Raw genomic sequence first — 22,792 nt, 5'->3', positions numbered from 1 at the left:
GCGTGCATTTCCTTTGTCTACTCATCTGCTAGATGCCTATGCTGGTCCCATTTCCTTGCCATTGTAGTGACATAGCAGGATGACTTAAAGTGCTCTGGATATGCAGCTTGCAATGGTTATAACTGGATCATATACTTCCTTGAAGAACCTCTAAAGCTGGTTTCCATAGTGACTGTAACAGAGGACCCAGGTTCATGTCCCAGCACCTACCATCTGTAACTCCAGTTCCCAGGGATATAATGAATTCCTCTTATGAATTTTGAGGGTTAAAGGTATACATATGGTACATAGACATGTATGCAACAAACCATTCATCTACATATAATAAATCTTAAAAGTGTATCAGATTTATTCAATACTTTTTTTAAAAGTTCTTTTTCTTGACATCCTAACCAGCATTTATTTGTTTCCTTGATGATATCCATTCTAAGTGGGATAAAATACAATTTAAAAGCAGTGTTAATTTGCATTTCTTGGATGGCTAATATGTTGAGCAATTTTCCAAATATTTAGTCCTCTTAATTGTCACGTTGACTTGTGACTTACCTCCCGTTGGTGTTTTTTCATTGAAGCAGAAATTTGGCTCTGAATCTAAATGTCTTCTATGGTCTGACTCTGGACCTACCAACCCTCGGTAATAAGACAGAGACTTATTTGTGAAAACTTAGGCCTTATAGCCTATCCTTTTCCAGCTAATTCCTCAGTGCCCTAGGTCTCATGTCCACCTTGTCTAGCTGGTGAGTAACCTTCATATCCACCCCACCCCCTGCCAGTTCTTTCCCAGAGTTCCTATCTCTGCCCAGATGTCCTGCCTTTCCTCTCCTGCTATAGGCCACCAGGTCTTTATTAAAACAATCAGAAGGTTATGGAGAAGAACATTTACAAGAGACTAAGATAGATGATGCTTCATAAAAGAAACAATACCAAAGTCCAGAACAGTACTCGCTCTCCGCTGGTACAGAAATCAACATTTGAATAATGCAAAGACAACCTTTATATGGTGCACAAGATGACCCCATCGGTCGTCTCCCTCCTTTTCTTCTCTTTCCCAGTGTTGTCCCTGTCTTTTCTTCTGTCACTTCCACCATGAGAATCTCTATTTCCTCTCTAGAGGAATAATTACTATTAAAGCCTCCCAAAATGCCCCCTGGTTCTGCTTTCTCTTTTAGACTTCTTGTATGCATACTGAATGTTTTGAACACACTGACTCAAGCTCCCCTCTCAGACTTTGATGCCTCCCCCTTTCCTCTGAGATGGGTGGGAGTCGTTTACCCTCATCTTCATCCCCTTCTTCCTAAGACCCATGAGCTCCAGCCTTAGTGAACCCTTTTCAATTCCTTAAATCCTTCAGTCCCTCAGTTCCTATCAGTTCTTCCTGCCTTCATTCATTATACTAGCTCTACATACAGGCAAGGTCCACCCTCTCTGGTATGTAAAGCAGCCCGCCTTTCTGAAGGGCCCATCTCGGCGACCTTGTTTGAGAATCCTAGGTAAGTGAGGTTACTGTAGCTGTAGCATGTTTGGTTTCCCAGTTTCTCAACTTTGAGATACACATGAGCATATGATAAATAAAAGGGAGGTATTGCACCGTGTGAGAACGTCGCCATTTTCACAGCCACAGCAATGCCATTTGGCAACTGCAGGGCCTCCTGGAAGTCAGAGTGTCCTTCAAAATTCTATTGCTGTTGCCACTTTTTTCTCAGGATGTTAGAGTTCATTCTTACTATAGATCATTAAGCTTTTATATTGGACATCTCCTTTTAAAACAGAGACTGTCCTGTCAGCCCCAAGATTCCAGAAATAACAATTCTGGGACTCAAAATATTTTTATAAACACCTTGACTATAAACTTTGGCTTATTCTCCAACTAGCTCATAACTAAATATCTGATTTTATCTGATCTAAGTTCTGCCACATGGTTGTTTACCTCAGCTTAGCTCTCATGTTTCTGTCTTCCTTCCTCTCCCTGGATGAATCTTTCTATGCCTTGCTCTGTCCCAGAGTCCTCTCTGCCTACTGGATGTCCCACCCCCACCTTCTATTTTACCCATGCAGCCCATAGGAATTTTATTGACAGGTGACACATCCAAACAGTACACAAGAGATTCTCTCCACACTCCTTGACTCTGTTCTTTTTATATCCAGTGCAGTGCCTTTTTATATAGCAGCACACAAGTTAATCTTTGTTTAATGAAAGGAGCTAGGGCTGTCTGTGCCCTTGTTTCCTTGTCTTTATAATAGGTATCAAAGTTACTGCTCTATTGATATGAGGGGATGCCATGACCAAGGCAGCTTATAGAAGTAAACAGTTAATTGGAGGCTTGCTTACAGTTTCAGAGGTGAGTCCATAGTCATCATGGTAGGGAGGGTAGCAGTAGGTGGGCAGGGATAACACTGGATCAATAGCTAAGAACTTACATCCAGGAGGGGGGAGCAAGGAGAGGCTAGGCAAGTGCTTTTTGAACCTCAAAGTTCAACCTCCACTGACAAAACTCTTCCAACAAGGCCACACTTTCTAATCCTTCCTGAGCAGTGCACCAATTGGGAACCAACTATTCAAATATATGAGCATATGGAGCTATTTTCCATCAAATCACCATGGTAAGGTAACCAAGGCTTTTGAAGAAACTCAGTGGGAGATGACTGTGATTTCCTGTCAGGTAGCACTGGCTTCCAGAGCTCACAGTAAATCTCTGCAGAGAGTGTTCCCCATTGTCTATGTGAAAGTGATACAGAGTCCACAGAAGAGTAATGGTGGCATTCACAGAATGTACTCAGTCTTACTCTTATCTAGATCCCATTCTGTGGATGACAGTCCAGAGCAATTGTCTAATCATTATGGCCACTTATGTCCTTCCTACCACAAAATGCCAATATTGAGATCTTTCTCCATCTCTTCCCACGGTTTGATATTTGAAATTCCTACTCACCAAGTCTCTCTGGCTCATTTTTTCAAATTCACTTACGAGCAGCTTTAATCCTGAGATCTACAAATAGCCACAACTGCACCTCATGCTTTCTGAGGACTTTCATGGGGGACAGTTTTATATTAGGTGCAGCATGAGACATTACAGTTAGTAGCCTCAGAGAGCTCACATTCTTGTGTGTATATTAATACTGTTGGGAAGGAGGACAAGAGAAAAAGCCACATTCAAAAACAAAGCTCTAGGCCCCAGCTTTGAACTGGGTCATAAAAGATAACAGGGATTATTCAGGTGTTGGTGATATGCTTATAGCACGTTCTGGAAGCTAAAAACATGTGCAGTCAAGATGGATCATTGTTTCTGAGGTTGACTGAGCCATATCTTAATAGAAGAGTTTGGCTTTGGGATGGGTTTGTTTATTTTTATTTTATTTTTTAACTTTGAAGCCAAGAAAGTAGCAGATTTAAGTTAGAGAAGGTAGAAGCTTTGTGGAGAATAAAAAGGAAAAACTATGGTAGACAATTTAGTCTAACTTGGAAGGGGAACTGGGCCATACTGGAAGATGGACAGACTTCCCTTTGAAGTTACTTGACTGAGAAAACTCACACAGCTGAGGATACAGGCAGGAATGTTAATCAATGCGCTTGTTAAAGTTAATCAGTTTAGGAAAACCAAAAACAAGCTGGGACAACAGAAGCATAATGTTGAGTTATATGACCTAGTCATAGCTGACAATCTAAGTACCAACAGGCAGTTTAAAATAACCAAAACTCATTGTGAGCTCCTCAGACGGAGAGACTCAGGACATTGGCACGTTGAAGGCTGGTGTCCTATCGGTCTCAGAAATGGGTTGTGTTGATCAGTCAGGCTTGCGAGCTGTGGTTTTGTTTCTTGTGTTTTATTTTCGTCATGACTACATGAAGAGCACGCAGGCATGGGAATCCTGGGAGAGGAAGAAAGGACAGGCACTCATGATTTTTGGATATCCCAGGTTTTATTATAGTTCTCTCATTCTCAAATGAATTAAGGACAGACTGGTTACTTTTCCTATGTTTAACTAGAATGGATGGGGGGAAAAAACTTGAATTTGGAACAGAATCTCATTTGAATATGCCCTGTCATTGGTATTGGGCTAAAATGTATGGGAGGAGATAGGAAAGGATCATAAGATTGTCCCTAGAACCACGTTTAGACAGCTGGGCTCCATGATCAGGGTCCCATTCAGCATTCAAGGTCGGATGTCACTCTTTGCCTCCTGAACCACTTAGCTATAAATAAGAATAAAGGAGTCTCTTTAGTCAGCCTCAGGATTTGGTTTCTTCCTAGCAATTATGTGCTTGGAATTTTAACCTCTTCATGTTTTGGTTTCTAGAATAGGATCGGTGGATGAAAGATCTGAGGTATCATATGTAAAAGAAAGACTAAGTACCTGGTACATGTCCAGGCACCTGATATACTTATCCTCCTAGAGCTGTATAAACAGAGCCCAGGTCCTTGATGTAGACCATCCAGAGTACATGGTCAAACAGGGCTCAGTGTAGAAACTGGAGACGTGTTATCAGGTATAATGACCAATGCTAGAAGCTTTAGTTGGAATCCTTGAAATGTTAATTTGTTTCATTACCCCCCCCCCCTCTTTTTTTTTTGCTGTTTCACAGGCTGTTACTGGGGCATGCTATGTAAAATCTGGTCTGACAGGGGAGCCTGTGCATGCTTGTATGTGAGCTTAAAACAGCCTTTTTGTTTTCTACTATTTGGCAGGCTACAGGAAGCAGGGGCTTGGTTTATTTGCCTGGGTAGTGTGGAGTTATATATCAGAAAACCTAGAGTTCTTTAGATGGGAGCGTACTTCCCTTTTATACTTGATTGCCATTGGGTAAATATCATGGAATAGACAAAAGTTACAGCCCAGTCCATTCTTTTCCCCGTAGAGACAGAATTTCTCTGTATAGAGCTGGATCTGCCCCCCCTCTGCTCCCCAAGTGTTGAGATTGAAGGCTTACACCACCACTACCAGGTTTACAGACCAACTCTTAAGCATTTTGTAATCTACATCTTTCCTAACCCATTGGAAGCTGATAGTGAGGAATTTGAGGGACAGGGTTGGTTTTGTTTTATCTGCAGAGACTGGTGGTAGGAGATGCAGTTAAATGCAGCAGTCACATTTGAGAAATGGAAATCTGGGCTCCACATGCTACAGTGATGTACAAAGAGTCAGTACTGACGACACCAGCTACCCTCGGGACTTAGTAAATGGGAAGAAAGGAACACCTGAAAAAGGAAAGGCAAAACATTTCTGCTGCTCATCTGACCACAGTTTGCATGCGGTAGTTTAAAAAAAAAACAAAACCAGCAAACCATGCTGGTGTTTTCCTTCCATACCAATATTTACAGGCAGAGGCAGGTAATGCATCTCTGAGTTTGAGTGCACTGTTGTCTACAGAGTAAATTCCAGGACAGACAGGGCTACATAATAGAGAGATCCTGCCTAAAAAAGGACCAAAACCAAACCTTTGCTATTTCAGAGGAGTTGTTTGTTGCTTAGAATTTTCACAGAACAATAAAAGGAAGACATATCAAATGCAAGAGATCTTACCCAGCTAGCGGCAGAGTCTAGTTTTCTACAAGATGCATTTCTATTTCCTGATTTTCTTTATTTGTGTTTTATAGTTTAGAAATCGAATTGTTCTGCTTTCAGAGCCCTTACAAGATGGATGCCTTGAGCAAGAATGTGCTAGCCTGAGGAGACCCCATTCTGAAGCTTCCCACTGCTACAGTCAGAACCCTGCCCTTTGTGTGACCTACATAAGCAAGATTCAGTAACTATTTGAATCACAGGAGGGAGGGACGAAGGAGACTTAGTAGATCTACTGATCAGAACTCACCTCCTAGATTTAGGGACTGAATGGTCCTGGTAAATTCATTTCTCCTACCACTGTTTTCCTTTTCTCCTTGTAAAAGGACATTATTTAGACATATAAAAGGCCTTGTTATAACTAAAACTGTCTAGAACATTGACTGACTGATTATTACAGTTCTTGTCTTAAGTCCCATCTCATCCTGTTACTGATTGTCATGTGGAGTTGGGCTCACAGCACCACATCCATCTTTCATAATGGGCTTTTGACATTCTGATTTCTACAAGTGTTGTGATGTGATCTTGTCTGAGATGCTGTAATCTCCTTTAGACCTAAAATAACACCAGTACTGACTTATGAAGTAATGAGAACCTTAAGGTGTTCTGCCCTTATATACCACTCTTTAGAAGTTGTTTTATTTTTTGTTTGTTCAGTTTTTGGTTTTGTCAACTTGATGTAAAATAGAGGCTAGAGTTCCCTGGGTGGGAATAAGGAACATCAGCAGAGGAACACTTCTGTAAGATTAACCTTGTAGGCCATCCTAGGGGTGCTTTCTTGATTGGCGATTGATAAGAGAGGACCCAGCCCACTGTGTGGTGCCACCCTTGGGCAGATGTTCCAGGGATGTGTAAGAAAGCAAATTTAGTAAGCCATGGAAAGCAAGCTAGTAAGAGGTATTTCTCCATGGTCTCTGCTTCACGGCCTACTCCAGGACCCCGCCTTGGCTTGATTAGGCGATGTACTATGGTCTCTACCTGTAAAACAAATACACCTTTTCCTCTCCGAGATGCTTTTGGTCATGGTTTTTACCACAGCTATATATGCATCTCCACTGTGAACCAAAACAAAGTATCTTCCCAAGCAGGCCTGTCATGAGTACTTAGCTGCATTATGTGTGTATGTATGTATGTATGTATGTATGTATGTATGTATGTATGTATGTATGTATGTATGTGTGTGTGTATGCATGTATGTATGTATGCATGTGTGTATGTATGTATTCATGTATGTGTGTATGTATGCATGTGTGTATATATAAAGAACTAGTGCAGAAATGCACTTCACAATGGTGGTCCTGAAGCAATGTGATAGAGAATCCTTTGTAAACTAATTTCTAAAGAGATTTTGTCTTAGAGTCAGGACTTTTAATTTGTTTTTCCCACAAATCCTGTCCCCATTCTAGAAGCTCTTGGGTAGAAGTGTGGTTGGTACTCATGAATTTGGATGTCAAATAAACTAGATCTTCATTTTCATTGGTTTCTAATCTAATGTCGTGTCAAGGTAACAATTCAAGTGTTTACCGTACTAGTGACTTAGCAGTCACCAAAGAAATCCTGGCTATTTCTTGATGGTAGGTCTCAAAACCGGGGCATATGGCTAACTCAGGTACTTAGTTAGCATATCAAAGTGGACCTAGTTCTCCCAGCATCCTTCAGTCCCTACCTGTTACAGGGTATGACTTTTATACCCTGCCACCTACCCTAAACTTCTCCAGCCCAGGAGATGAGCTGCCCTTCCCTATATAATCCAGCCATTTTCTTACCCAGTATTTCTGTCTGCCTTTCCTCTCCTGACCTTTGCTTTCCTTTCTGCCCTCCTTCACACGGCTCGGGATTATGTCACTCTGGACTCTCCCAAATGCCCTGGTCTATGCTTTCCCTTTTATCTCCAGTAAACTTTCTTCTGTATCATACCTAGGAGCAGTCAGGTTCTTCCTCCTTTTTCATTTCTTCTTTTCATCCACTTTTCTTATACAATGGTTGATGAAGATGCTTTAGGGAAGTGAATTACGGAGGTGTTAGACTGTGCTAGTTTCCTTTGTTACTATAGCTAAGTACTCAAGAGAGGCCCCGCTCACAGCAAAGTCCTAAAGCAACACAGGATGTCATATGGCAAAGGGCAGGGAAAACTTGTATGTGTTTATATCTACTAGGTGTCTCTCTTACTCCCCTATTTACATAGTCTCCAATATTCTATTATGGTGTTCTAGCCTAAGGACCTTAATTAACCCTCAACACCTCCAAAGAGCTCCACTTCTGAACCCCATAGTTGGGTTGAGTTTCTACCTTCACATGTTGTAGTGGGGATTGAATTTCAACACGTGAACTCTTGGGAAAAATCACTGTAACTGTAATGTAAGAAAGAAGCAATTCTGAAGACGCACCCCTGCCACTCCCTTTGCCTCTAAAGCTACTGAAACAACAGGCACCAGGAAATTGGTATTTCCCTGGTAATATCATGCTGGCATCCTGGTGCCAGCCAGAGGGAGAGCTTGTCTCCTGAAAAAACATTTAGCACAGCCCTGACAGTTGATTATCTTGCCAAGACAGAGATCATTTGTGAGGACCACACCTTGGCCAGGACTGCGTAACTGCACATTTGCTATCTATTTACATCTTGGGATGTTAGGATCTGAATTTGGAAAAGCTACTATGCTTCCATACTCCTCTTCCCAAAGGGACCACATTGGAACTCCTATTGCATCTTTATTATTATAGTTACTTATTTGGCCTATTCTAGTTACATGTGGCCAAACCTAGTTTGTTAGGGCTGTCAGGACCTAGACTCTGACCCTAACTATGGCAACAAAACTACTTCCAAATGGTAACAAAGACCTACTACTAGACCCTTCTTAATGCATGGGTAAGAAAGTATCTATATTATGCTCTGAACCCGAATTTTGAAAACTATCTCATTGAGATAGAAATGTGAAATTTGGCTACCTTGAAGTTGATTGCTCAGCCCTGAATGTAACACCTTTTATTCTTTTTAAAAATTACTATTTTATTTATTATTTTATGTGTATGAGTGTTTTCCTGCATGTGTGTCTCTGTATCACATAAGTGGAGTGCCCTTTGGGACCAGAAGAAGGGGGTGAAGCCCCTGAGGCTGTATTTACAGATGGCCGTAGGCAGCCTTAAGGTCTGCACCGTGGGAACATTGTGCTGATGGGATTCATCAGTGTCTTAGCTGAGTAGGGCTGTTGGTGGCTTTCTTCTTTTAGAAATTGCATTGCATCATGAAAGCCAGTCCTCAGGAAAGCATTTATTCTAGTTCATGACCTTCTGTTTTTGAAGTGCAGAGTGTCTTAGTTATGGTTGTGATTAAGTTAATTGTGTAAGACGAGGTTGTGTCTTAGTTAAAGTTATGGAAAACCATGACCAAAGCAACTTGGGGAAAGAGAGCTTTTTTTTTTTGGCTTATACTTCCATATCATTGTTCATTATGGAAAGAAGTCAGGACAGGAACTCAAACAGGGAGGTAGGAGCTGAGGCCGTGCAGAGGCCATGAAGGCGTGCTGCTTACTGGCTGGCTTATCATGATTCGTTCTGCCAAGTTGCTTGTAGAACTCAGGACTACCAGCCCAGGGATGGCGCCACCAACTAATGAAAATTCCTCTCAGTGATATCTTATGGAGGCATTTTCTCAACTGAGGTTTCCTTTTTTCAGATAAGTCTACCTGTGTCAAGTTGACATAAGTTAGCCAGTTCAGGGGGTAACCAAGACAACAGCAATAGGCTTTAGATTTGATGGGGAGGGGTTCGGACAACCTTGACCACAACTCAAAAGAGGCCTTCTCATGCCTGGTGTTGGATTTTGTTAGGTGGTCTTCAGCTCTTGCAAGAAGCATTTTCTGCCCAGATAAGAAAATTTCATTTAAATTCTAAATGTATATTTATACAGAGAACTACATATATTATAGTTTGTTTGTTTGTTTAGATAAATCACCGATAGTATTGAGGTGGTTTTATTTGCAGACTTTCTGGACAAAGCAGCCCTGCATGGAGAAGGTCTTTGTAAAGTCTATTTAAAATGATCGATGCTTCCATGCTGATGTAGCCAGACTATCTCATTTACTTTTAATTGACTTTAGCATTAAGGGAAAGTGAGCTTTTAGAATGTATACAGCACATGTGTAGACTGTGTTCTAACAGAACATGTGCCTGAACATAGATGGAATGGGGAGCCAGCCCCCCAGAATGAAAGATCTAGAATGATGAGACCCAGCCGTGGTTCTCAACCTTCTTAATGCTGCAACCCTTCAATACAGTTCCTCATCTTGTGCGGGCCTCCATATTGGAGGCTTTCCACGGAGATCTCTGCTCCAGCTAAGTGTGCGGGTTCAGGTGAAGAGAGAAGGCAGGGAGCAAGAACTGATTTCTCCACCTCCATTTCCACTGCTGCCATTTCAGATGTCAGGCTGGGCTGAGCCAGCAGGAGACTGACTAGCTGACAAGGGCTTCAGGGGAGAACAGATCACTTCCCCAAGTGGCAGTGTTACAGCTCTTATGGCAGAAGCTCTCAGACGATGGAGTAGTTTCTGCACACCTTTATTCCTTCTGGACAGGATTCTTATATACAGTTTTGGGGTGGGTCAGGGTCTGACAGCAGGTACTTCCTGTTGGCTTGGCCTGAGCGCTTGGGAAGACCTCATCTACATATGGGAGAGTGTGGTCCTGCTTCTATGTGACTGATGGCCACAAACCTCTCTACAGGGGCCTGTGGGGAGGTTGTAGCTATGTGAGAGGGGCTTGGCCTCCTGGGAGTTTAGGGAAGTGTCTAGCATCCCTAGGGTCACCTGGGCTTCGACCTTATTTCTACTGGGAATCGGGATACCTTTCACAGCTTGCCACCCCACAAGGTTGTAGTGACCCCAACCATAAAATTACTTTCATTGCTATCTCATAACTGCAGTTTTGCTATTATTATGAATCATAATATAAATATCTATGCTTTCTGATGCTCTTCAGCGACGTCTGTGTAATGGTTAACCCCCAGGTTGAGAACAAGTGTTCTACAATTAACCTTAATAACAATCATGCGGATTGTAAGGTAGCAAGAAATAACTCTCTTCCCTCAACCCCAAGACCTCAGAGAACCAAGTATCCTGGAGCTTGGCTATCAACTTCAGTGAAGAATATTGATGTATGTGGAGGGGTGTTGGTATGCATGCGCATTGTATGGACAGATACAAAGCCTGCCTGCTAGTAGTTTAAAGCCAAATACCACGCATCCTTGGCCAGTAGTTTGGCCTGACTTTTTTCCTGGACATTTTTCAACCCCCTTGAGGAAAGAAAAAAGAACGTGTAGGGGTCTGTGTTGGCCACCTCGAGTGGCCAGAGCATGCAACTGATCCAAGAATGGTGGGAAGCCCGTCCGTGTTGCTTGCACAGTTAATAAGGCTCTTGGCCAGAGGGTCCCTCGTTCTCTATGGTGATGGATCACCTCTAGGTCCTGGGGGGCGGGGATCTCATTACCTTCATATCCATCTTATTCTGCTGGTACCAGATAATGGATGAAATGTAATCATATGCCAAAGGATTCCTGAAAAGGAAAATTTGAGAACCCTTGCCTTCTGCACTCAGTGCAAGAGTGATTATGAGAATCCAAAATGATCTTTTGTGGTGAGACTAAATGTATCACACATTGTATGACTTCTGATTTATTTTTAAAACATTCCCGGACCCATCGGCTCCCTTTTAATAGTTTCCTAGAGCCTGTTTATTGTTACAAATGTTACTTTTAAATGAGGTCATCAAGCTTTCCTGTACTTGCAAAGGCAGTGTTTGCCTTTTTACTGCAGGGGTTGGCAGGGTTTGCCTGGAGAACATTGCAAATATCAGATCAAGGTTAAGGCTTCAGACCACAGGACTCGAGGAAGGAAGAATCCTTTCTGCATCTACATGCATTCACATCAGCCAAACTCCACTGAGAGCATGCTCACTGACTGCAAAGTGCCTGGCAGAAACAGACTTCATGATCTCAGACTGGCTTGAGTTATATGCCCTTCTTGTTCACAGAAAAACCTCAGAGATGTCACAATAACTCTCTGAGCCCATCTCTTCGTAGGTCTCGGAGATAATAATCGCCATTGCTTGGATTTGGCAGGTCCTTGGCATGCGTGTGGAGGTGATAGGGGAACAAAAGGCCAGTAATTATTAAAAATAAACATGTTTAGAAATAATATTGCATCCTGCATGTAGTATAGTTTGCATAGCTTTGGAGGAGAATAGCCAACAAAATATGGCTTACTGCTGATTTTCATAAATATACTCTTAATTGGCTCACAGCCAAATTTGATCAATTGCATGCCTGTGGCTGCCTTCTTGCTATATTAGCAGAAGTAAGTAATTTTATCAGACCATATGTTCTGAACAGCCAGGAGATTTCTACTGTGTGTTTTTCAGCACGTTTGATGACAGTATTCCAAACTGGAAGCTGACCCATCAAACCACAGAGGTGTGGGAAATACAGGAACCCTAACGCTGCTTAACTCCAATACCTGAAACCTTATGCATGTTAATGTTGAGTTGCTTTGCTTGGAATTAAGTTGTGAAAATTCATCAGCAAAGAGTGAGTGTTGGGACACCCTGCTCTGTTGCTAGACTGGAACTTTATTTTTCTTCACATAACAATGGTCCCAGATATCCCTGGAAGTGGGACTAGGTGACCAGCAGTACCTCGAAGCTTTCTAAAGGCACAATCACATGTTATCTCAGCATGGTCTTCTTCTTCTTTTTTTTAACAACCTTATTTTAAAAAACAAAGATAAATGTACAAATTTTAAGCATTTTTGCATAAAAGTATATAAATACATTTTGTCAGTGCTTGTTTTTTTTTTTTTTTTTAAGGTTGGATTGTGTGCATTAAGATCTTACTAGTTACAATGAGCATAAAGTACATGTAAAACAGGATGTAACCTAGAATTAGTCAAAGTTTTCTTGGTGTGTAAGGATTAAGCATAATGGTTTTTCCTTTTCTTTTTTCTTCTTTTCTTTCTTTCTTTCTTTTTTTTTTTTCCCCTTGAACTTAGTATGGTCTTCTAAAGTGAATCTCAGTAAATGAGAAGTTTATATTGACCAAAGTTGTGGTCTTTCCTTTGTGGTTTGAGTGTTTCCAGTGACAGGTGGAAACAGCTCTGATGCCAGACTGTGTCTCTACATGCCAGCAATAAAGACAAAACTGACATTATAACACTGATTGTGTTTTAATTGTGTTCTGTTAACTTTTGGTTGCTACCCAACTGTTTGCCTTTGCTGAGTCCTCAGAGTACAGGTTGCCAGTGGCAGAAGAATGTATGCAAAGTAGATAAACTTTAAACATGGTAAACCTCACTCAAGAAGAGACAAGAGCCAACTACAGTTACTCTGGGTTCACGGCAAGGATGTACTTATACATGCTAACCTATGCACAGATGATATGCACTTACATACTCCATCCTATGCACAAATGATATGCACTTACATACTCCATCCTATGCACAGATGATATGCACTTACATACTCCACCCTATGCACAGATGGTATGCACTTCCATACTCCACCCTATGCACAGATGGTATGTGGTTATATCCTCCTCCCTATGCACAGATAGTATGTGCTTATATATACTCTATCCTATGATGATTTGGAGACCTGACCTTGGCCTCTGGGCTTCCTGTCTTGTTAAATCGAGGTGATACTTTCTTTGCAAGGTGATACTGTCTTCTCATGTCCCCATCCTTCCACACAGGCTGCATCTTGGGATACCATTTTAAGCAAGCCCCAAATGCAGAAATCCACTGTGGTGTATGCATGATATCTCGTGGTAGGTAGGAGGTACTTGTTCCCAACCCCTTCTCGTCTGGTGGACCTTTCCTGGTTTTGGTGGAACAGCTAAACGTCATCTAAGCTGCTCATGAGATATTGCGCTAATGAATTAGTAAAAGGCACAGTGTATATTCAGATTTTCCTCAACCAGTTTGTCCTAGGCCTGGATTGGTTCTTTTGAGCCTTCTATCGTGCCAAGCAGTTCTGTTCTCATGACAAACCAAAAATAAATGGAGAGTTGATCAAAGTCTAGTGAGCATCAGGATTATGAATGGAACAGTGGCCTGGAGGCAGCTGAAGCAAGAACTTCCTGTGTCAGATAGGAATTCGGTCCAACCAGCATGTCGAAGCATCCTGTTAGGTCAGCCACAGGACTGAATGCTAAAGAGACATGGCAGCAACTTGCCCTCCTCATGAAACTCTGGAGGAAGGGCAGCCTTCTTGTGGCTGTCTTTTATATCTTTAGATTGCCTAGGTACCGTTGTCACCATGTCCTGCCAGTCCTCACATCTCTACTTCAGAACATTAATAACCATCCATGTTAAGTAAGGCATACATGCACAGTATTGGAATTACCTCATCTTTTTGTATTTGATACAGAATTCCTGGTCCAAAAAAAAAAAAAAAAAAAAAAAATGTGAGAGTCAAAAGAGCTGTGTTTAAGACATCTTCCCATCTGCCAGACGTAGACTTGAATATAGTCAAGAAGTGCTCACTGTGTGTCCAGGCTCTGGAGGGACAAGATCACACTACTGCTGTGTGCACTTAAGATTGAACCTGGGGGGAAACATGCGAGCTGTGCTCACACAGTCAGGTGCAAGTGCAATAAGGAAATACAAAATTTGCTGGGCTTACGAGAGCACTGCGTGTGGTGGTTTGAATACGTTTGGCCCAGGGAGTGGCACAATTAGGAGGTGTGGCCTTGTTGGAGGAAGTGTGTCACTGTGGAAATGGGCTTCGAGACACTCTTCCTAGCTGCCTGGAAGACAGTAGTCTTCTGTTGGCCTTCAAATCAAGATGTAGAACTCTCAGCTCCTCCTGCACCATGCCTGCCTGGATGCTGCCATGCTTCCTGCCATGATGACAATGGACTGAACCTCCAAACCTATAAGCCAGCCCCAATTAAATGCTGTCCTTATAAGAGTTGTCTCGGTCATGGCGTCTGTCCACAGCAATGAGACCCTAACTAAAATAGTATGTGGACCATCCTTAAGCTCTCCTTTCCTTGTCTGCAACATGGAAATTCGACTACATATTGTACTTGATCCTGCACATGTTAAATGCAATACCTGAGAGCTACTGTAGAGGTCAAGTCTACCATTATTGTCAAGAGTCACATCTCAACTAGAGGAACAGATGCTTATCTGGGCTATTTGTGTACTCAGACCTGTGTCTGCTTTCCAGAGCACACCTCAGACATTCCTGCCCGCTCTGTCTTTTCCCACACTCCTGCCTCCACTGCACACTGCTTTGTGCTCTGCTTCTGTCCCTCACTCTGCTGGCATATTGGTAACTACAGTGAAGATGGGGTCTGCAATGGATGTTGCAGTGCAGAGGCAGATGGGGAGGAAAGAATTGTGTTGTAACAGAAGAGAGCAAAGGCACAGTGGGTCAAAGAAGGAATGGCATTCTGACTATGAGGAGAGAAAAATAACTTTTGGAAGCTATTTGGTGATGCATATTTGAATCACCCTAGTATTCAGGAGCTGAGGCAGGAAGGTTACAAGTTTAACAACAACATGAACTGCATGGTGAATTTGAGGACCACCTGGATTACATAGCAAGGTTTTTCTAATCATCATCATCCAAGGGCTGGGGAGATAGGTCAGTAAAAATTTCACCTGCTGTAAAAGCGTGAGGACTGAACTCTGAATCCCCAGAGTTGACAGAATCCAAGGCACAGTTGCACACTTCTGTGATCTTGGTGAGAAGAGAGGTGAAGACTGGGGAATCCCTGGGAGCTCTCATGCCAGCCAGCCTGGTATACACAGCGGCAAACAACAACAAATGATCTTGTTTCAAAATAAGAGAAGGCAGGGACTAATACCCAAGAACGCACTGACTTACACACAGGAGCCCTGGCATGAGTGCACAACACATCACACACATGCATACACACTCACGTGCACATGCGCACACACACAGAGATTGATTTTTTAAAAGAACAAAATTTTAAAATGTAAGAAGTTGTGAGACAGGGTACATACAGGTGAGCATCACTGGAGTTGGACAGATGCTAAGTATGATTCATAGCAGGGAACAGTACAGCATGATCTGCACACAGGCACTCCAAGACACCCGGGTCGTGGTCCCAACTGGGCTTCTTTGGCCAATGGCTTATTTCTAAATATTTCTAAACTCCAAGGCAAGAATAGTACCGACATGATAGAATTGGTTTATGAATGAGATACCATGAAGTAAAAGTGAGCTTCTGTGTCAGCTCTGGGGACATGGGAATCCTTCTACCATTCTCTGAGTACCAGAGTTTCTAAATAATGTGGTTCTGGCCCTTTAAATGCCATCTGTGCTGTGTCCATTGCTCTGTAGTAAGACTAGTGAAGGCAGGGCCAAAGTCACAGATCTAGTCCCTAGAGACAAGGTCTATTAGCAGTTTCCATGGCTCAAGAATGGACCGCATGCCAGCGAGTGTATACTACCCCAACAGGGACCAGCCGCACAAGAAGACAGATTAGTGCAGATGAATCATCTGCACTGGAAAAAAATAGTCCAGGACATGGGATGTCACCCTACTATGCGATGAGTAACAGCTCCCAACGAGGGAAATGTCACAAATGCTTCCTAGTCACAAGATGTCTTTGAAGGGGCAGAAAGAAAATGTTTTGTAGGAAATTTACAACCTTCTATCTGGTGGGATTTTTTTTTTTCATCCTACAAACAGTTTATGCAAAACAGATGTCTGAAGAACCATGCACGCACACCCCTGTGAGCTCTGTGGTTATATTTCATTTTCTTCCTCTCTCAGTTCTTGCAGACAACCTGAAATCTAACCCTGGAATCAAGTGGCAGTATTTCAGCTCAGAAGAAGGAATTTTCACTGTCTTCCCAGCACACAAGTTCCGGTGTAAGGGCAGCTATGAGCACCGCAGTCGGTATGCTGACTTCCAGGTCGTTTGTGGCTGACAGTGATCTACAAGGAGGGTGGGCTGGCACTCTGGGTAGAGGATTTGCTCAAGCTGAGCAAGACCCCAGATTCCAACCCCAGCAACGAGAGCCACACACAGCAGCTCTGCACTAAATCAGACCTTAGGTTCTGAAACCGTTCCTTGCTCAGAAATAATGTCTACATTTGATCATGAGGATGATGCCTACGCTAAGGCAAGCGTGATTGTAAAGCCCTGAGTTTTCCAACAGTTATTGATCATGCCAGGCAATGCTATGGGCAGGGGATGCAACTGCTTGGTGCACTTAATATTCTGTGCTGTGAACATCTTTGTTGAAGTAGACATGCCGGAACCTTCTCCACAGTGTGGCCCTAGAACACAACAATGTAATCCTCTGCAGTAGAGTTTGGCTGACTTTCCTTTCTCAGATAATGGGCTTTACACTTTTGAAGTGTTCTGCCTGATTCAACTACTGCCAGCTCTAAGGTTGTTCACAAGCTTTGGGTTAAAGATCACTATCACCCTGCTTCCGCACAGAACGTACTTGCTTGGACTGTGTCGCCAGAGGGAAAGGAGAGATGAGATCATTTGTAAAACATGGCTCGTCAATTCACAGAAGCCCCTAGGCAAAGATGTACTCCTTTGAGCCCCAACAGGTTTCCTTTGGCGGTGCCGGGTGTTCAGTGCCTTGAGTTGGTGGGAGATGCCCTTTCTCTGTGCAATCACCGGAGTATCCCTCCATCCTTCCTTCCTTAACGGTGGGGAATCTTTGTGTGCTTTTCAAAGGAAGGGAGGAGAGAAAACTGTAATTTGTCCGGTTTCACCGTCCTCACCCCAGGCATCCTTGACCAGGAATCATGGCTTTGCTGTCTAGTTCAGCTATTCACAACCTTCCTGATCCTGGGAGCCTTTAACACAGTTCCTCACATTCTGGTGACCCCCAACCATAAAATTATTTTCATTGCTATTCCATAACTGTAATTTTGCTTTTGCAATGAACGGTAATGTAAATACCTGTGTTTTCCAATGGTCTTAGGTGACCCCTGTGAAAGCATCATCTAACACCCAAAGGGGTGGCAACCCAGAGGTTGAGAACCACTGGTTTGGTTGGAGAGCTAAAGCTCTAGGGAAACAGATTAGATGGCAAGTTGCCTCGATGTGTGGGAGGGCGGGTAGGGGCTTATCATAAGCCTGCAAGTCTCAGCTAGAGTCTGCCCAAAGTGAAGTTGCATCTTTGGCTGAGTGACCTGTTTCCCTCCATAGACTGCCAGTTCCGCCTCTTGACTTGTCCCAACTGGTTGCCTTTGCAAACTCTATCCAACCGTTGGAAGAGTCCATTGGTTTCAGAGCACTGCACCAAGAGAAAGGAGCCATGAGATCAGCTGAGCTCCGGGCCTGCCCCCAGCTGTGTAACAGACAGTGCTATTGTTGAGCCCCCACTAAAGTGTTTTGGCTAAAGTGGCTTGGCTTTTCATTGGGTGGATTCAGTTAAGACAACGGCAATATACCATTTTAAGAAAAATCCTCTTCCCTAGTTAGAACACACACAAAATGAGGAACTTTCGACCTATGGCAGTGTAGGGCTGGGCAGGTGTTCCTGCTGTTCTGTTCCTGGTTCATCCTGAGGCCACCTCTCCTGGATTCTTTTTATGTCATTCTCTGGCTCAGTGGTACTGACTGATAGTCTTAATACAAGACTTTTGACTTGCCAGCAGCTAGTATAAATTTGGCCAGATTTTTAAGGGGTGGTTTTGGTACTTTGCCTATAATTCTTAATTTTTGCCCAGGCTCTTATGACTCACTGGAAGCTTCTTACATTTCACAGAAAATTCTTGTTATTTGGAGGTACCAATAAAGGAAGGGATTCCCTTGAGGCTGATTTGCTTTCTTAAACCACCCCTAATTCATTCCAGGTTTAAAATGAATAGAGAGCTCATTAAAGCCCTCCTGCCCCACGCAGAGGGGGCAGCTGCTTTGATCAGAGGCATTTCTGCTCTGTGGCTTCTGTGGTACCCCTTTCTTCACACTGGCAAGCCACCTGGCCACAGTCCCTGCTGCAGGATTAGACAAATTTTGATGACATAGTTTCAGATGCTCAGCTCGGGCCTTCTGGTGGATAGCCTGTGTGAGTTGCTGAGACATAGGTGGGAAAAGGAATGTCTACCAGGGCTGTATGTATGGGCAGAGAGAGGCCAGCCAGCTAGCACAAGTCCAGGTCGTAGGCTTTCTCACTGTTAGCAAAATCCCATCTGTTATGTACGTAATGTAGAAGCCAACACTGGCAAAATGGGCTTTGTTCTCACTTTTGACCAAGTCTGTATAGCCTGAGGGGCAGCAGTTTACTCCCCAAAGCAGGGGAATAGATGGGAAGCCTGGCCACGCAGAAGCAGCTTCAGAGCATGAGGAAGAAGCCAGGTGTGCTATCATCTTAAAGTCAGAAGTTCACACTCATGTCTTTTAGTGCACCCCTTTTCAGTCTGAGCTCACTCCAACCTATACAGTTCCCCAGAAGAACACACACACGCGCACACACACACACACACCAGTGCGCCCACACATCTGTAGTGTTCACAGCTAGAGACCTCTTTTCTTTCTCTAGGCCCATCTATGTCTCTACTGTGCGGCCGCAGTCCAAGCACATAGTCGTGATTCTGGACCACGGGGCCTCAGTCACGGACACCCAGCTCCAGATCGCCAAGGACGCTGCCCAGGTCATCCTCAGCGCCATTGACGAACATGACAAGGTGACTATTATCCCAGTTACTCTTGGGACATGAGAGCTGTCTAGAATATCTTAAGCACTTACTTGTGTTTCATTTTGTCCAATCATGTGCCTCATAGTGACATCTCAGTTAACAATGGGGCAGATAGTGCCAGTGGTGGCATACAGCTATCACTCTGAGGGGTTCAATTTCCCAACAGCAAAGGCTTTCTCTTACTAACCTCATTTCTGACAGCACCGAGACCGTACCACACCCTTACTGGGTCTTCAGTTTATAAACCTTTTGCCGAGGTTGTTTTTCTGCATAAGTTGAGGATGGAGTTTTTGCTGTTTTGATGTGTGTTATATGCAGACACTGCACTGCTACTGGTTTGGCTCTAAGGCCAAAGTCTCGTGTTCTCCTCCTGTACAATTTCTTTTCCAATTTGACAGGTTGATGACTGCAGACATTTCTCTTTAAGCTCAGAACCTGTTCTACAGGCCTTTCCCCTGAGCTCTCCTATTACCTAAGCATTCAAGCCTGGGCCATGCCTGAGGCAGGAGGACTGACTATTGGAGCCTAAAGGTCAACTCGCATAACAGGAGAAAAATTCACCCTCAAAAACAAAAGGAAACAAACCAAAAACATTTGGGTTTTTTGTTTAAACAAACAAACAAACAAAAACCCCTTTAAATAGAGAAAAGTCACTGGGTGTTTTTGTGTCCTCCAGATTTCTGTGCTGACTGTGGCAGACACCGTCAGGACCTGTTCGTTGGACCAGTGCTATAAGACGTACCTGTCTCCGGCCACCAGTGAGACAAAAAGGAAAATGTCCACATTCGTTAGCAGCGTCAAACCCTCTGACAGCCCCACCCAGCATGCAGTAGGGTTTCACAGAGCGTTCCAGTTGATTCGAAGCACCAGCAATAACACTCGGTTCCAAGCAAGTACGTGCACTCGTGAGAGATGGCCAGGGTGTTACAAGCTAGGTTTGGAACTTCAGGGGAAATTTTACAATTGATTTCAGATAAAATTATCCTCTGCTATCTTTACAGCCCTCTAATGAGGCGTTCTCATATCTCCCCCCGCCCCACCATGGTCAGTCTGTGGGACTTCCAGTCTCCCCAGCCTCCTGTTCCTGCCCCTTTATTAAGAATACATCCTCCCTTATTTCCCAAGGGAATAGCCACATCCTCTGTAATGTTAATTGTGGCTTTGCCTCCTGTGGGCTTAGGGCAGCCCTGTGCCAGTGCCATGTACCCCCCCCAGGGGGGGTGCGGAGTCTTCCTTGATCCCTCCCTCTTCTAACCAGCTGTCATTTAAATAAGCATACCCTTGCCATGTACAAAGGCGCTCTGATTTAATTTTCCTGCATTAGGAAGAAATCTGGGATGAGATGCATGCTAAAGGAAAGGGCGGTTGAAATAGGACTCTGCTTTGAACCTTCTCAAAGGATTCTTTTATTTTCCCTTTTATCCTTGAAAATGTGTAGCCATTTTTCTTTATTTAAAAAAAATTATTTCATCCTGTTTGGATGTTTGAGTCTTGCTTTCTTTCTTTTTTTCTTCCTTTTTTTTTGACATAGGCTCTCACTATGTGGCTCAGCCTGGCCTTAGCTCTCCATCCTTTTGCCTCTGTCTCTGTAGTACTGTCTGTTTAATATATCCTATTAAAATAAATTTAAAGAATATATTTTCAAGCCATCCTGTGTATCTGTATCTAGAGACTTAAAGTCAGTCTGTGGTGATAGTTGTTAAGCACTGTGCCTGGTGCTCTGGCTGACTGAGCCGCTTCAACAAGAATAGCTTGCCATGATAAATGCCACATTGGTTTATCTTTGCCACATTCCATCGTTATAGAAGCGTGTTATAGCTTAGGCCCAAGCAGGCAGGGAAATGAATGACTGTGGAGATGTTGGCTGCATCCTCTCAGACTCTTGCCTACCCACTCGAGTGAGTTCCATCTATCTACATGTGAGCCAATGTGTGGTCTTCATTTTCCTCTGTCCACCGTTCAGTGAGGCCAGTGGCTGTGCTAACCGTATGAGTGTTCCAGTGACGTTGGTTAGCTTACCAGTTAGTTTTGTCACCTTGGCATAAACTAGACTTATCCAGGAAGAGGGAACATTGGGGCGTTAACACCATCAAATTGATCTATTTATGTCATTGGGCATTCTCTTGATTAATAATTGATATAGGAGGGCCCAGCCCTCTGTGAGTTCCCACCCTTGGGCAAGTGGTCCTGGATTTTTTTTTTTAAACAGATAGAACATGTCAGTTATCAAGCCATATTCCTCCATGGTTTTAGTTCCTGCCTTCAAGTTTCTGTCCTGAGTTCTTACTGTAAGGGTAAATAAACCATTTACTTCCCAAGTTGATCACATGTCCCACAACAATAGGAAGCCAACTATGACAGCTAGTTTGTCATAGCCCCTTATCAGAAGTATTCTCTCTCCCCCATCTGAGTTGTCAGCCCATCATTAAGAGTTCCTGTCCGGTTTTTATTGCTATCCTGTTCACATAAAGAAGAGAAATATTAGGCTAGCAGTGGTAAACCCAGACGTCTGCAACTAGAGAGATGCTAGAGACATACTGAGCAACCCTTGCAGGTGTGGAGGGTGGAGCCGCGCTTCACCAGGTCAGGCCGCACTAGCATGGCCTTGTCCTCTGATTCAAGAGAAGGCAGAGATCTGTATTTCTTCTGTGACGTCTGGATTTTAATTGTTAGTGTCCTTTCTATTTTAAAACTTGTTTCAATCCTCATCTCACAAGCCTTCCTGCAGTGCTCAGCAGAAAGTCTGGTCTCATAAGAGGCATTTCTCCTCGATTTTGTTCATTTGCTTTATATTTGGTTTCTTATATTGGTAAACAAAACCATGACAGGAAGACTTGTTATCAAAAACCTGGGCAGGTTCTAAAAACACAGATTCCAAAATGCTAGGAACTTTTTTCTTTTAGGTTGAATAAGATATTTCAAAAAGTTTTAGCTTGCAGTCCCCCACTTTATGGTCTCCATTGGCAGTTGAGAGAAGAGCCTAACTTGGTTAGTGTAAAAAAAGGTTCCAGGAATGTCCACTGTCCACCTCATAGTGACAGGCTTTGTGGTATCCAGAACAATATAGCCTAGTTGTTAAGTATTTGGAGCTTAGATTTCAACCCTGAACATTTTCTGACCTTATAAACATGGGAAGATAGATTGGGATGTCCATAAGTGTCTTATTTGGAATTTGGGTATGACAAAAAGACCCAGGATTGTTCCAGTGACATTAGCTGTCGTTATCCTGACCCACCCCTGTGACACCTCCAGCTCCTCTTGTCTCCAGCAGTAAGACCCCTATATGATTACTCCAATAACTACATGTCAATGGAAGGGAAGCATCTGCCTGTATCAAGTCCCGAGAAACTAGAGCCAAACTTTACCAGTTTGTGTAGCTTTACACTAATTTATCTTGTACCATTAGAAGCTAAAACTTTTATCCAAAGTGGAGTGCTTTCCTCCCATCTCTTAAAGAGTCAGTCCCTGAGTGGAGTCTTCACAGCATGTTTTCTGTCAAATTAGATGCTTTGCCCCAAATCTCTAAATTTAACCACCTCTACC

At 43.2% G+C, this 22,792-nt stretch overlaps 1 protein-coding gene across 1 annotated transcript in view; it reads left to right on the top strand.

Annotated features, from left to right (window-relative positions):
* Nucleotides 1–22,792, top strand: part of CACHD1 (cache domain containing 1) — a 207,322-nt gene that overhangs the window by 136,571 nt on the left and 47,959 nt on the right. Inside the window, exons 5-7 of the mRNA XM_080920834.1 lie at nt 16,355–16,481; nt 19,093–19,237; nt 19,926–20,142. Coding sequence (XP_080776960.1) covers nt 16,355–16,481; nt 19,093–19,237; nt 19,926–20,142 — 489 coding nt within the window. The remainder of the gene's footprint in view (nt 1–16,354; nt 16,482–19,092; nt 19,238–19,925; nt 20,143–22,792) is intronic.

Source organism: Micromys minutus (assembly GCF_963924665.1).
Source record: "Micromys minutus genome assembly, chromosome: 9".
Classification (NCBI taxonomy): Eukaryota; Metazoa; Chordata; class Mammalia; order Rodentia; family Muridae; genus Micromys; species Micromys minutus.
The sequence above is the reverse complement of the archived record's forward strand: the minus strand, read 5'-3'. Positions and strand labels throughout refer to the sequence as shown.